Raw genomic sequence first — 13796 nt, 5'->3', positions numbered from 1 at the left:
AGAGTGGAGGGGTAGAGGAGAGGTAGAGGAGAGGTAGAGGGTGGAGGGGTAGAGGAGAGGTAGAGGATGGAGGGGTAGAGGATAGAGGGGTAGTGGAGAGGTAGAGGATGGCGGGGTAGAGGATGGAGGGGTAGAGGAGGGGTAGAGGATGGAGGGATAGAGGATGGAGGAGTAGAGGATGGAGGGGTAGAGGATGGAGGGGTAGAGGATGGAGGGGTAGAGGAGAGGTAGAGGATGGAGGGGTAGAGGATGGATGAGTAGAAGATGGAGGGGTAGAGGAGGGGTAGAGGATGGAGGAGGAGGGGTAGAGGATGGAGGGGTAGAGGATGGAGGGGTAGAGTATGGAGGGGTAGAGTATGGAGGGGTAGAGTATGGAGGGGTGGAGGATGGAGGGGTAGAGGGATGGAGGGGTAGAGGATGGAGGGGTAGAGGATGGAGGGGTAGAGGATGGAGGAGTAGAGGAGGGGTAGAGGATGGAGGGGTAGAGGATGGAGGAGTAGAGGAGGGGTAGAGGATGGAGGGGTAGAGGATGGAGGGGTAGAGGATGGAGGAGTAGAGGATGGAGGAGTAGAGGAGGGGTAGAGGATGGAGAGTAGGGTAGAGGATGGAGAGTAGGGTAGAGGATGGAGAGTAGGGTAGAGGATGGAGAGTAGGGTAGAGGATGGAGAGTAGGGTAGAGGATGGAGGGTAGAGGATGGAGGGCGGGAGGATGGAGGGTGAGGTGGAGGGCGGATGGAGGGGGTTAGAGGCTAGAGGGGTAGAGGATGGAGGGGTAGAGGAGGAGGGGTAGAGGATGGAGGGGTAGAGGATGGAGGGGTAGAGGATGGAGGGTAGAGGATGGAGGGGTAGAGGATGGAGGGGAGAGGAGGAGGGGTAGAGGATGGAGGGGTAGAGGATGGAGGGGTAGAGGATGGCGGGGTAGAGGATGGCAGGGGTTAGATGATGGAGGGGGTAGAGGATGGAGGGGTAGAGGATGGAGGGGTAGGATGGAGGGGTAGAGGATGGAGGGGTAGAGGATGGAGGGTAGAGGATGGAGGGTAGAGGATGGAGGGGTAGAGGATGGAGGAGTAGAGGATGGAGGGGTAGAGGAGAGGTAGAGGATGGAGGGGTAGAGGATGGAGGGGTAGTGGATGGAGGGGTAGAGGATGGAGGGGTAGAGGAGAGGTAGAGAAGGGAGGGGTAGAGGATGGAGGGTAGAGGGTGGAAGAGAGTAGAGGATTGGAGGAAGTAGAGGATGAGGGGTAGAGGATGGACGAAGTAGAAGATGGAGGGGTAGAGTATGGAGGGGTGGAGGATGGAGGGGTGGAGGATGGAGGGGGTAGAGGAGAGGTAGAGAATGGAGGGTTAGAGGATGGAGGGGTAGAGGATGGGAGGGGTTAGAGGATGGAGGGGTAGAGGAGAGGTAGAGAAATGGAGGGGTAGAGAATGGAGGGGTAGAGAATGGAGGGGTAGAGGATGGAGGGGTTAGAGGATGGAGGGGTGGAGGATGGAGGGGTAGAGGATGGAGGGGTAGAGGATGGAGGGTAGAGGATGGAGGGGTAGAGGATGGATGAGCAGAGGATGGAGGGGTAGAGGATGGAGGGGTAGAGGATGGAGGGGTAGAGGATGGAGGAGTAGAGGATGGAGGGGTAGAGGATGGAGGGGTAGAGGATGGAGGAGTAGAGGATGGAGGGGTAGAGGATGGAGGGGTAGAGGATGGAGGGGTAGAGGATGGAGGGGTAGAGGATGGAGAGGTAGAGGATGGAGGAGTAGAGGATGGAGGGGTAGAGGATGGAGGGGTAGAGGATGGAGGGGTAGAGGATGGAGGAGTAGAGGGGCGGCAGAGCGCTGGGTCTCCATCTGCACAGAGGTCAGCCTAAACCTAAGCCTGGGGTTCAGCCAGATGAAGACAAACACAGCACAGGTGTGAGGGTGTGTCAGAGAGAGAGAGAGCACTGCTGAAGTCCAATATACACTCAAGCAGAACAAACTGACAGTTTGAGTTTCTATACCTTCTAGCAAGGAAGAGAGGAACCACTTTCCTCATGCTGGTCCTGAGTCAGTCTAACTCTTACCTGTATGAGGTGTTGCAGACCTCCTTGTTCTCCTTCAGCTGGTCCTGAGTCAGTCTAACTCTTACCTGTATGAGGTGTTGCAGACCTCCTTGTTCTCCTTCAGCTGGTCCTGAGTCAGTCTAACTCTTACCTGTATGAGGTGTTGCAGACCTCCTTGTTCTCCTTCAGCTGGTCCTGAGTCAGTCTAACTCTTACCTGTATGAGGTGTTGCAGACCTCCTTGTTCTCCTTCAGCTGGTCCTGAGTCAGTCTAACTCTTACCTGTATGAGGTGTTGCAGACCTTGTTCTCCTTCAGCTGGTCCTGAGTCAGTCTAACTCTTACCTGTATGAGGTGTTGCAGACCTCCTTGTTCTCCTTCAGCTGGTCCTGAGTCAGTCTAACTCTTACCTGTATGAGGTGTTGCAGACCTCCTTGTTCTCCTTCAGCTGGTCCTGAGTCAGTCTAACTCTTACCTGTATGAGGTGTTGCAGACCTCCTTGTTCTCCTTCAGCTGGTCCTGAGTCAGTCTAACTCTTACCTGTATGAGGTGTTGCAGACCTCCTTGTACTCCTTCAGCTTGTCACAGACCATCTCCAGGAACTGGTTGGAGTAGGCACTCAGGTCCTGCATCAGAGTCATCAGGTCCTGGATGGACTTCTCCACTACTACTGTGCTCTGGAGAGGACACAGAAATACAGGCTTAATACATTCAGAATTATACATGAAATGTTTCATTTCAGACTAACTAATTCTCTACCTTACATAGAGGTAGAGAATATGTTTCAGCTGTTAATACTTATAGACACGAGTGAAACTGTTTTGCTCTTTGTTCTCATTATAAAAAAGAATGCAGTTCAAATTATATATCAAATAAATAAATAAATAAATAAATATGAAACATATTGTGGTTTGACAATGTGAAAGAGTCCTAACCTCATCCCACATAACATGTTTCATTTCAACCACAAAACTGTCACTGTCGCCTCAGCTCTGAGCCCAGTGATCCTTGTAATTCAGCCACTCCCTTGTCCTCCCTTAACCAGGAAACATATCACTTAGTCCCAAATGACACCCTATTCCCTATATAGTGCACTACTTTTGACCAGGTCCCAGGACTCTGGACAAAAGTAGTACACTATATAGGGAATAAGGTGCAATTTGGGACGCAGTATCTCCTTACAGCCACTAAAAGGAGAGCAGATGCAGTGTCACACCAGTGTTGAGGAGTGGGACTGTCAAGTCTCTCCTGTCCGATGTGCAAAGCCGTCAGCAAGCAACCAATCTAATACAATGACTATATTCTCCTGTCAGGGACTGGATGCTGTTGGGAGCTTGTCATTGTCAACGATATACCACCGTGTCAGAGGAGTGGCAGGAGGTGTGTGTGTGTGAGAGAGAGATCAGGTGAGTGTGTGTGTAGGTGTGTACCTATGCCTACACGCATGACAAGATCCCCAGCGAGCTCTGACAAAACTACAGTCATTACAGGTTAGCCAGAGTAGTGTTACAAATAGCAGGACGGAAGCAGACACTTCAATACACACACATACACACACCTAACTTGGCACCACTGCCACAGACCTACACTACATGACCAGAAGTATTTGGACACCTGCTCGTCAAACATCTCATTCCAAAATCATGGGCATTAATATGAGGTTGGTTCCCCTCTTTGCAGCTATAACAGCCTCCACTCTTCTGGGAAGGCTTTCCACTAGATGTTGGAACATTGCTGCGGGACCTGGCTCGCAGTCGGCGTTCTAATTCATCCCACAGGTGTTCAATGGGGTTGAGGTCAGGGCTATGTGGAAGCCAGTTAAGTTCTTCCACACCAATCTCGACAAACCATTTCTGTATGGACCTCGCTCCCGTCGAACAGTTCTTGTGTTGACGTTGCATTCAGAGGCAGCTGATCCGTCTGCCGACGTAATAGCACGAGGGGGCCACAACAGACTTTCTTCCGTCGCGACGTCCCTCCAAGGCCCTTCTGTTAGCTTGCTAGCCCCGGCCCGCTAGCTGCCTGAAGCCACTCACTGGACTCCTATGATCAATCGGCTACGCATGCCTCTCGCTAACGTCAATATGCCTTGTCCATTGCCATTTTGGTTAGTAATTATTGCCTTATTTCACTGTAGAGCCTCTAGCCCTGCTCAATACACCTTATTTAACACTTTAGTTCCACCTACCACACATGCGGTGACGTCACCTGGTTTAAATGATATTTCTAGAGACTATATCTCTTTCATCTTCACTCTATGCACAGGTTTACCCTCACTGTATTCACATCCTACCATACCTTTGTCTGTACATTATGCCTTGAATCAACTCTGCCGTGCCCAAAAATCTGCTCAATTAACTCTCTGTTTTGAACGTATTAGATGACCATTTATTTAGCCGTACCCTTATCCTACTCCTCCTCTGTTCCTCTGGTGATGTGGAGGTTAATCCAGACCCTGCAGTGCCTAGCTCCACTCCCATTCCCAAGGCGCTATCATTTGTTTTCTTCTGTAACCGTAAAAGCCTTGGTTTCATGCATGTTAACATTAGAAGCCTCCTCCCTAAGTTTGTTTTATTCACTGCCCTAGCACACTCTGCCAACCCTGATGTCCTAGCCGTGTCTGAATCCTGGCTCAGGAAAACCACCAAAAACCCTGAAATTCCCATCCCTAACTATAACATTTTCCGACAAGATAGAACTGCCAAAGGGGGCGGTGTTGCAATCTACTGCAGAGATAGCCTGCAGTCTTACTATCCAGGTCTGTACCCAAACAATTCGAGCTTAAAAATCCACCTTTCCAGAAACAAGTCTCTCACCATTGCCTCCAGTAGAGGATGCCTGGTCATTCTTTAAAAGTGCCTTCTTCACCATCTGAAATAAGCATGTCCCTTTCAAAAAATGTAGAACAAGGAACAGATATAGCCCTTGGTTCTCTCCAGACCTGACTGCCCTTGATCAGCACAAAAACATCCTGTGGCATTCTGCATTAGCATCGAAAATCCCCCGTGATATGCAACTTTTCAGGGAAATTAGGAACCAATATACACAGGCAGTTAGGAAAGCTAAGGCTAGCTTTTTCAAGCAGAAATTTGCATCCTGTAGCACAAACTCAAAAAAGTTCTGGGACACTAAAGACAATGGAGAAAAAGAGCACCTCCTCCCAGCTGCTCACTGCACTGAGGCTAGGAAACACGGTCACCACTGATAAATCCACTATAATTGAGAATTTCAATAAGCATTTTTCTACGGCTGGCCATGCTTTCCACCTGGCTACCCCTACCCCGGTCAACAGCCCTACACTCCCCACAGCAACTAGCCTAAGCCCCCCCCATTTCTCCTTCACCCAAATCCAGATAGCTGATGTTCTTAAATAGGTGCCAAACCTGGACCGCTACAAATCAGCCAGGCTAGACAATCTAGACTCTCTCTTTTTATCTGCTGAAATTGTTGCAACCCCTATTACTAGCCTGTTCAACCTCTCTTTCGTATCATCTGAGATTCCCAAAGATTGGAAAGCTGCCGCGGTCAACCCCCTCTTCAAAGGGGGAGACACTCTAGACCCAAACTGCTACAGACCTATATCTATCCTACCCTGCCTTTCTAAGGTCTTCGAAAGCCAAGTTAACAAACAGATTACCGACCATTTCAAATCCCACCGTACCTTCTCCCCTATGCAATCTTGTTTCAGAGTTGGTCATGGGTGCACCTCAGCCACGCTCAAGGTCCTAAACGATATCATAACCGCCATCGATAAGAGACAATACTGTGCAGCCGTATTCATCGACCTGGCCAAGGCTTTCGACTCTGTCAATCACCACCATCTTATCGGTAGACTCAACAGCCTTGGTTTCTCAAATAATTGCCTCGCCTGGTTCACCAACTACTTCTCTGATAGAGTTCAGTGTGTCAAATCGGAGGGCCTGTTGTCCGGACCTCTGGCAGTCTCTATGGGGGTGCCACAGCGTTCAATTCTTGGGCCAACTCTCTTCTCTGTATACATCAATGATGTCGCTCTTGCTGCTGGTGATTCTCTGATCCACCTCTACGCAGACGACACCATTCTGTATACTACTGGCCCTTCTTTCTTTGGTGCGAAAAGTGCAAATCAATCCCAGAACAACAGCAAAGGACCTTGTGAAGATGCTGGAGGAAACAGGTACAAAAGTTTCTATATCCACAGTAAAACGAGTCCTATATCGACATAACCGAAAAGGCCGCTCAGCAAGGAAGAAGCATCTGCTCCAAAATCGCCATAAAAAGCCAGACTACGGTTTGCAACTGCACATGGGGACAAAGATCATACTTTTTGTAGAAATGTCCTCTGGTCTGATGAAACAAAAATAGAACTGCTTGGCCATAATGACCATCATTATGTTTGGAGGAAAAAGGGGGAGCCTTGCAAGCCCGAAGAACACCATCCCAACCGTGAAGCACGGGGGTGGCAGCATCATGTTGTGGGGGTGCTTTGCTGCAGGAGGGACTGGTGCACTATACAAAATAGATGGCGTCATGAGGATGGACAATTATGTGGATATATTGTCAGGAAGTTAAAGCTTGGTCGCAAATGGGTCTTCCAAATGGACAATGACCCCAAGCATACTTCCAAAGTTGTGGCAAAATGGCTTAAGGACAACAAAGTCAAGGTATTGGAGTGGCCATGACAAAGCCCTGACCTCAATCCTATAGAACATTTGTGGGCAGAACTGAAAAAGTGTGTGCGAGCAAGGAGGCCAACAAACCTGACTCAGTTACACCAGCTATGTCAGGAGGAATGGGCCAAAATGCACCCAACTTATTGTGGGAAGCTTGTGAAACGTTTGACCCAAGTTAAACAATTTAAAGGCAATGCTACCAAATACTAATTGAGTGTATGTAAACTTCTAACCCACTGGGAATGTGATGAAAGAAATAAAAGCTGAAATAAATCATTCTCTCTACTATTATTCTGACATTTCACATTCTTAAAATAAAGTGGTGATCCTAACTGACCTAAGACAGGATATAGCAGAGGTAAGACACAAAGGGAAACATTTGACATTTTAGTCATTTAGCAGACGCTCTTATCCAGAGCGACTTACAGTAGTGAATGCATACATTTCATAAATGTTTTGTTTTCCCCCCGTACTGGTCCCCCGTGGGAATCGAACCCACAACCCTGCAAACACCATGCTCTACCAACTGAGCCACACTGAGAACATAGTACTGATCTAGAATCAGATGGTATGGACAGGAAGGACCTGGACCTAGATTAGCACTCCTACTCTGGGATCCTTTGTGAGTACAGGCTGGAGGTCGACCGATTATGATGTTTCAACGCCAATAACGATACCGATTATTGGAGGACCCAAAAAAGCCGATAACGATTAATTGGCCAATTTTTTTATATATATTTGTAATAATGACAATTACAACAATACTGAATGAACAATAAACACTTTTATTTTAACTTAATATAATACATCAATAAAATCTATTTAGTCTCAAATAAATAATGAAACATGCTCAATTTGGTTTAAATAATGCAAAAACAAAGTGTTGGAGAAGAAAGTAAAAGTGCAATATGTGCCATGTAAAAAAAACTAACGTTTAAGTTCCTTGCTCAGAACATGGGAACATATGAAAGCTGGTGGTTCCTTTTAACATGAGTCTTCAATATTCCCAGGTAAGAAGTTTTAGGTTGTAGTTATTATAGGACTATTTCTCTCTATACCATTTGTATTTCATATACCTTTGACTATTGGATGTTCTAATAGGTACTTTAGTATTGCCAGCCTAATCTCGGGAGTTGATAGGCTTGAAGTCATAAACAGCGCAATGCTTGAAGCATTGCTTAGAGCTGCTGGCAAAAGCAGTAAAGTGTTGTTTGAATGAATGCTTACCAGCCTGCTGCTCCCTACCACTGTCAGACTGCTCTATCAAAACGTAGACTTAATTATAATATAATAGACACACAGAAATACGAGCCTTAGGTCATTAATATGGTAGAATCCGGAAACTATCACGTTTATTCTTTCAGTGAAATACGGAACCGGTCCGTATTTTATCTAACGGGTGGCATCCATAAGTGTAAATATTGCTGTTACATTGCACAACCTTCAATGTTATGTCATAATTACGTACAATTCTGGCAAATTAGTTCGCAACGAGCCAGGCGGCCCAAACTGTTGCATATACCCTGACTCTGCGTGCAATGAACGCAAGAGAAGTGACACAATTTCCCTAGTTTAATATTGCCTGCTAACATGAATTTCTTTTAACTAAATATACTCAGGTTTAAAAAAATATACTTCTGTGTATTGATTTTAAGAAAGGCATTGATGTTTATGGTTAGGTACATTCGTTCAACGATTGTGCTTTTTTCGCAAATGCGCTTTTGTTAAATCATCCCCCATTTGGCGAAGTTGGCTGTCTTTGTTAGGAAGAAATAGTCTTCACACAGTTCGAAGCGAGCCAGGCGGCCCAAACTGCTGCATATACCCTGACTCTGTTGCACAGAACGCAAGAGAGTGACACAATTTCCCTAGTTAAAAGAAATTCATGTTAGCAGGCAATATTAACTAAATATGCAGGTTAAAAATATATATTTGTGTATTGATTTTAAAGAAAGGCATTGATGTTTATGGTTAGGCACACATTGGTGCAATGACAGTGCTTTTTTTGCGAATGCGCTTGTTAAATCACCCGTTTGGCGAAGTAGGCTGTGATTCAATGATAAATTTACAGGCACCGCATCGATTATATGCAACGCAGGACACACTAGATAAACTAGTAATATCATCAACCATGTGTAGTTAACTAGTGATTATGTTAAGATTGATAGTTTTTTCTAAGATAAGTTTAATGCTAGCTAGCAACTTACCTTGGCTTCTTGCTGCCCTCGCGTAACAGGTAGTCAGCCTGCCAAGCAGTCTCCTCGTGGAGTGCAATGTAAATGGCCATGATCGGTGTCCAAAAATGCCGATTACTGATTGTTACGAAAACTTGAAATCGGCCCTAATTAATCGGCCATTCCGATTAATCGGTCAACCTCTAGTACAGGCCCTAGTGATCTTTGACTCACCATGTTCATGAAACAGTAAAATCATGACTCTTAAGGTGTCAGACTACAGTGTGCATACAGATGCTTGTATTTGTACACACATACCATTTGTAGTGGATGTGTATACTAGTGGCAGTATGTACAGTCATTAGAACACCCGTTTCCCTGGCTACTGGTGACCAGTGAGGAACAACTATCTTCTTTCCTCTCACTTGAATGATTTACCTATTTTTCTTCTCTCACTATTTTCTTTAATGTCTATTAATTTCATCTGGTATTTTATCAATACAAATGCATTTCTTAGCATCAAAGGTTTGTGTGTGAGTTGTTCTTGTGGGTCAGACCAAGACAAAGTGTGTTTGATTCAAATAAAGACCGATACTAGCGCACACAGTGGAGTGGTGCATTGAAACTCACTAGCATTAGCCACAGCAGTGCTAACCGCTAGTTTAGAAGTAGCACAGTGCTTCAAAGCGCGTAAGAAGCAGCAGCAGTATTGGTTAGCAATGGCAGCTGGCTGTACCAACTATTACACTGTTGAAGATGCCCAGCTGGCAACAGTGGCAGGGTGTAGTCAGCAGGGAACAGCAGTGGCCTGAACAGGGCAGTTACTGATTAAAGGGACTACTGGCTGGCCCCCTGGTCCCTCTCCCTGCTGGGGGGTAATGATCTGTAGCGCTGCCCATACCCAGAGCTCCACAAGGCTGGTCCCTGTCATGAAACTCCGCCAGGGGACCCCCCCAGTCCCATTGCCCACGGCCCCCTGCCAGCCTGACAGAGGAGAGCAGGGACCTATTCACTCAGCAGGGGAAGGCTGGCACTTCTAGACACAAGCAGATGTACAGGCACGTGCACAGTTGAACACACACACACACACACACACAATACACACACAATGCACACACAGAGACTCCAGAACTCCCAGTGAGTGTGTGATGGAGGAAGAGGACTTTCTCCATTTGTCATCACAGAGACGATGGAAGGAGTTGCTGTGAGAGCCAAGGAGATGATGGTCATCCTGCTATTGGGTAAGAACTAAAACCAACTCCAATGAATCAGCCATACAACTGTTAGCTTTCACTATCAAATCACCTTCAGCTGCTAAAAAACTTAAAAGAATGATGAGCGATGAAATCGCTCTTTTTTTCTCTCTTTCCTTGGTGTTTAAACACTAAGTCCACTATTCTTTCTCTCTCCTACTATGAGGTAGTGAGGCTGGATATCAGCAGGTCAGGAATGGTAAACAATGGATCCCAGATCCATTACTCCTGGAACAAATGCCCTGGCTCCGCTCGCCTTGTCTAATTCTGCTCATTTAACATAGCCATTCGTCTTTGCAGCAGAAATCATTAAAAAGTAATCAAGGGCCGCAGATTGAGAGGAGAGAGAGGGACGAAGGGCGAGAGAGACAGGGAAAGAGAGAATTCACAGAGGTCTTGACAACAGTGGGACCTCTCCATCTTATTTAACTGTTACACGAGGAGGAGACGAAATGCATTCTGGGGGCTGGTGAAACTTCTCCCACGAGACAACTTTATTGACAACTCTCTTTCCACAAACACTCTAGCTTTAAGCAACAGACTCACAGTCACACTCTCTCTAGTACTCCTCTACCAAATGCATTAAAACCAAAGCACACACACACACAGTGAAACATGGCTGACTTGCACTTTGCACTTCTTTTTGTTCTATTTTGTGTCGGAGCCTAGCTGAAAGCAAATTTAATTGAGGCCGGCGATACACAAAATGGGTCTAAAAATTCAGCAATTTACCGGCGTAAATTCCGTCAGAGTGTGAAAGGCCCCATCTCTGAGAGCTAATGATGAAGAGTGCACAGTGAGCACTCAGACTGTCGTGTCATTGGCTGCCGCCGTTAATGCAGTGGTATCGCCATAGAAATGCCTGAGCAGGTGATAATAGCAGTTATTAGAGTTGTAAACACTCCAGAACACAGGCGAGAGCAGGGGAGGTATCCGGCGTAAGTGGCGGGATGTGTCCTTGATGACTTTGAAGCTCTAGTGTGATAATAGTACACTAGTCATCTTCCTATAAAGAGACTGATCTAAGAACAGTTTCTCTCATTCCTCTCACTGATTGTGATGATAGAGGACATATTGAGCATTGTTGGACCTTGAGTGCATCAGGGTGTCCTGAGTGAAATAGCGAAAGGAACTTAAAGCTGCCATGATGCACACTGGTCAAAAACTGGTTGAATCAACGTTGTTTCAATGTAATTTCTACCCCAAAAATCTATTTGATGACGTTGAATCAACATGGAAAACAGATTGGATTAGCAAAAAGTCCCAACTTTTAACATAAATCCAATGAAATGGTGACATTTGTTGTTGATTTCACATTGAATTCACGTTAGTTAACAACTCAACCAAATGTAACTCAGAACTAGACGTTGAACTGCTGTCTGCCCAGTGGATGTTCTCTATTGAACGGTCCACTACTAGGCCTTGCCATATTGCTCAAACTGTGGAATTGATCAAATAAAATGGTATTAATGTACAGACTGAATTGACATGGAAACTATCCCAAATCTTCTACCCCTGTACTGCTGTCCTGTCTCTGTTACGAACAGATCCACACATTCAAGGTCTTGTAGAGGGGTCTGGAGTGGGCTGTAAAGGGGCTCAGTCGTGCCCCTGAAACGGGTCAGGGGGTTTCCCCATTAATCGAGGGGCGGCCCCCTTGGATGGAGAGGGCCAGAGCATTTAACCCTGTGCGTTCCGCCACGTCACTCTCATCACTGACCCAAAACCGCTGACTCCTGTGTCGGCTGTGACTCGTGTCACCTCACATTCAAGTCTGCAGGCAGGGTCCTACAAACACAAATAACACGCTCATACACACACACACACACACACACACACACACACACTGAAGTAGCAGAAGCATGTAAGCCGTCCGGCGTGTGCAGAGGGAGTCTCAGAGGCGTGAGGCCATGCTGACGTTGATGAATGATCTGCCAGACGCTGTCCTACTCATGTGTGACTCCCCTTTACCCCAGTGAGGGAGGGCTGTGTGTTTGGTTATGAAAGGGTAGATTCTGTTTGTTCCAGTGTGTGTGTGTGTGTGTGGGGGGGGGGGGGCATGCATATGTGTGTGTGTAAGGTTGTAAAAGAGTTGATTATCTTTCTGTGTGTTTGTTCCAGTGTGTGTGTGTAAGGTTGTAAAAGAGTTGATTATCTTTCTATGTGTGTTTGTTCCAGTGTGCATGTATGCGTGCGTTCACGCAGTAAATTGTAAATAACACATGCAGTAGTTCTGCAAACAAACCTTGGCTGGATGTCATTAGGCATGTTAGGCCCTGCTTCAATCTAAATGGAAATATAAACTTTCTCTCTCCCTCCCTCCTATTTGAGGATTGGTGTTCACTTCACAGGAACGATTCAGTGTTTGTGTCCAAATGGCACCCTAATCCCTACATAGTGCACTACTTTTGACCAGAACCCTATGAGCCCTGGTCAAAAGTAGTGCAATATAATGGGAATAGGGCACCATTTAAGACGTAAACAGTCACATGACAATGAAATGTGACTAAAAAAAGCTTCTTCTCGAAGCCTCTTCATAGAAGAGTGGAAAACACCTATCACAAGCTGTCACCTCCGATCACGTCAAATCAAGGCCTCTCTGGCGAGTTAAAGTGCAGATCATAGCCAATCAGCACCCGCTGTTAGTGTTTACATCAGTGAATGCATCCAACCAACTACTTCTCTAATGGAATGATGCACAAATTGAGAGCGGAATGTCATCGTTCCTCACAGAGAGATGCTTATTTACAACCTCAGCTCTCTGTAACTGGAAAAATACCAACATGTATTATATTCTTATTCACATACATTCATGCATGATGAACTAATGAAAGGGTTTGGATAATGTATGGCTCAAGCCAACAGCATGTGCACAGTAGGGTTGAAAATTTTCCTGGTATTTTAGAAAATGTTCCATCCCAAGAACAAATCACTAGAAGCTGCCGACGGCTTTCACTTCTCTTCACGAACGTTGACTGGTTATTGATCTGAATAAATACCTGCTATAACCTACCACCATCGCACTCTGTTCTTTCAAACTCCCCATGCATTCTATTGGCTGCTGTATTTAACATTCACCTGACAAGAGCAAGCCTGCATCCCTCTTCAAATATTCAATTAGTATAAGAAATGCTTAAAAAAACATCCATCAAGCAATTCTAGGCTATCTTTTCCTGGGACAGCAAGAGCCAAGGGGCGTTTTATTAAGGAGAGAAGCCAGCGGAGTGCAGGTGCATATTGCCCAAGAGACAAAGGCTGTAAGTTAGAAGCTTACGCATTACCCATCATTCATTACCTAAATATAAGGCTGATAGTGCATTGCATTAATTACCTGAAAGAGGTAGGCTAACACATTGATATATTGAGATATATACAGTGGCAAGAAAAAGTATGTGAACCCTTTAGAAATACCTGGATTTCTGCATAAATTGGTCATAAAATTTGATCTGATCTTCATCTAGGTCACAACAACTGACAAACACAGTCTGCTTAAACTAATAACACACACACAAGAATACGTTTTCATGTCTTTATTGAACACACCGTGTAAACATTCACAGTGCAGGGTGGAAAAGTATGTGAACCCTTAGCTTTAATAACAGGTTGACCCTCCTTTGGCAGCAACAACCTCAACCAAACGTTTTCTGTAGTTGTGGATCAGACCTGCACTACGGTCAGGAGGAATT

At 45.8% G+C, this 13796-nt stretch overlaps 1 protein-coding gene across 1 annotated transcript in view; it reads right to left on the bottom strand.

Moving 5' to 3' along the window:
* Positions 1 to 13796, bottom strand: part of exoc4 (exocyst complex component 4) — a 283169-nt gene that overhangs the window by 66472 nt on the left and 202901 nt on the right. Inside the window, 1 exon segment of the mRNA XM_029742408.1 lies at positions 2572 to 2708. Coding sequence (XP_029598268.1) covers positions 2572 to 2708 — 137 coding nt within the window.

This window comes from Salmo trutta, chromosome 40 (assembly GCF_901001165.1).
Source record: "Salmo trutta chromosome 40, fSalTru1.1, whole genome shotgun sequence".
Classification (NCBI taxonomy): domain Eukaryota; kingdom Metazoa; phylum Chordata; class Actinopteri; order Salmoniformes; family Salmonidae; genus Salmo; species Salmo trutta.
Note: the sequence above shows the minus strand (reverse complement) of the source record. Positions and strands in the feature narration are given on the sequence as shown.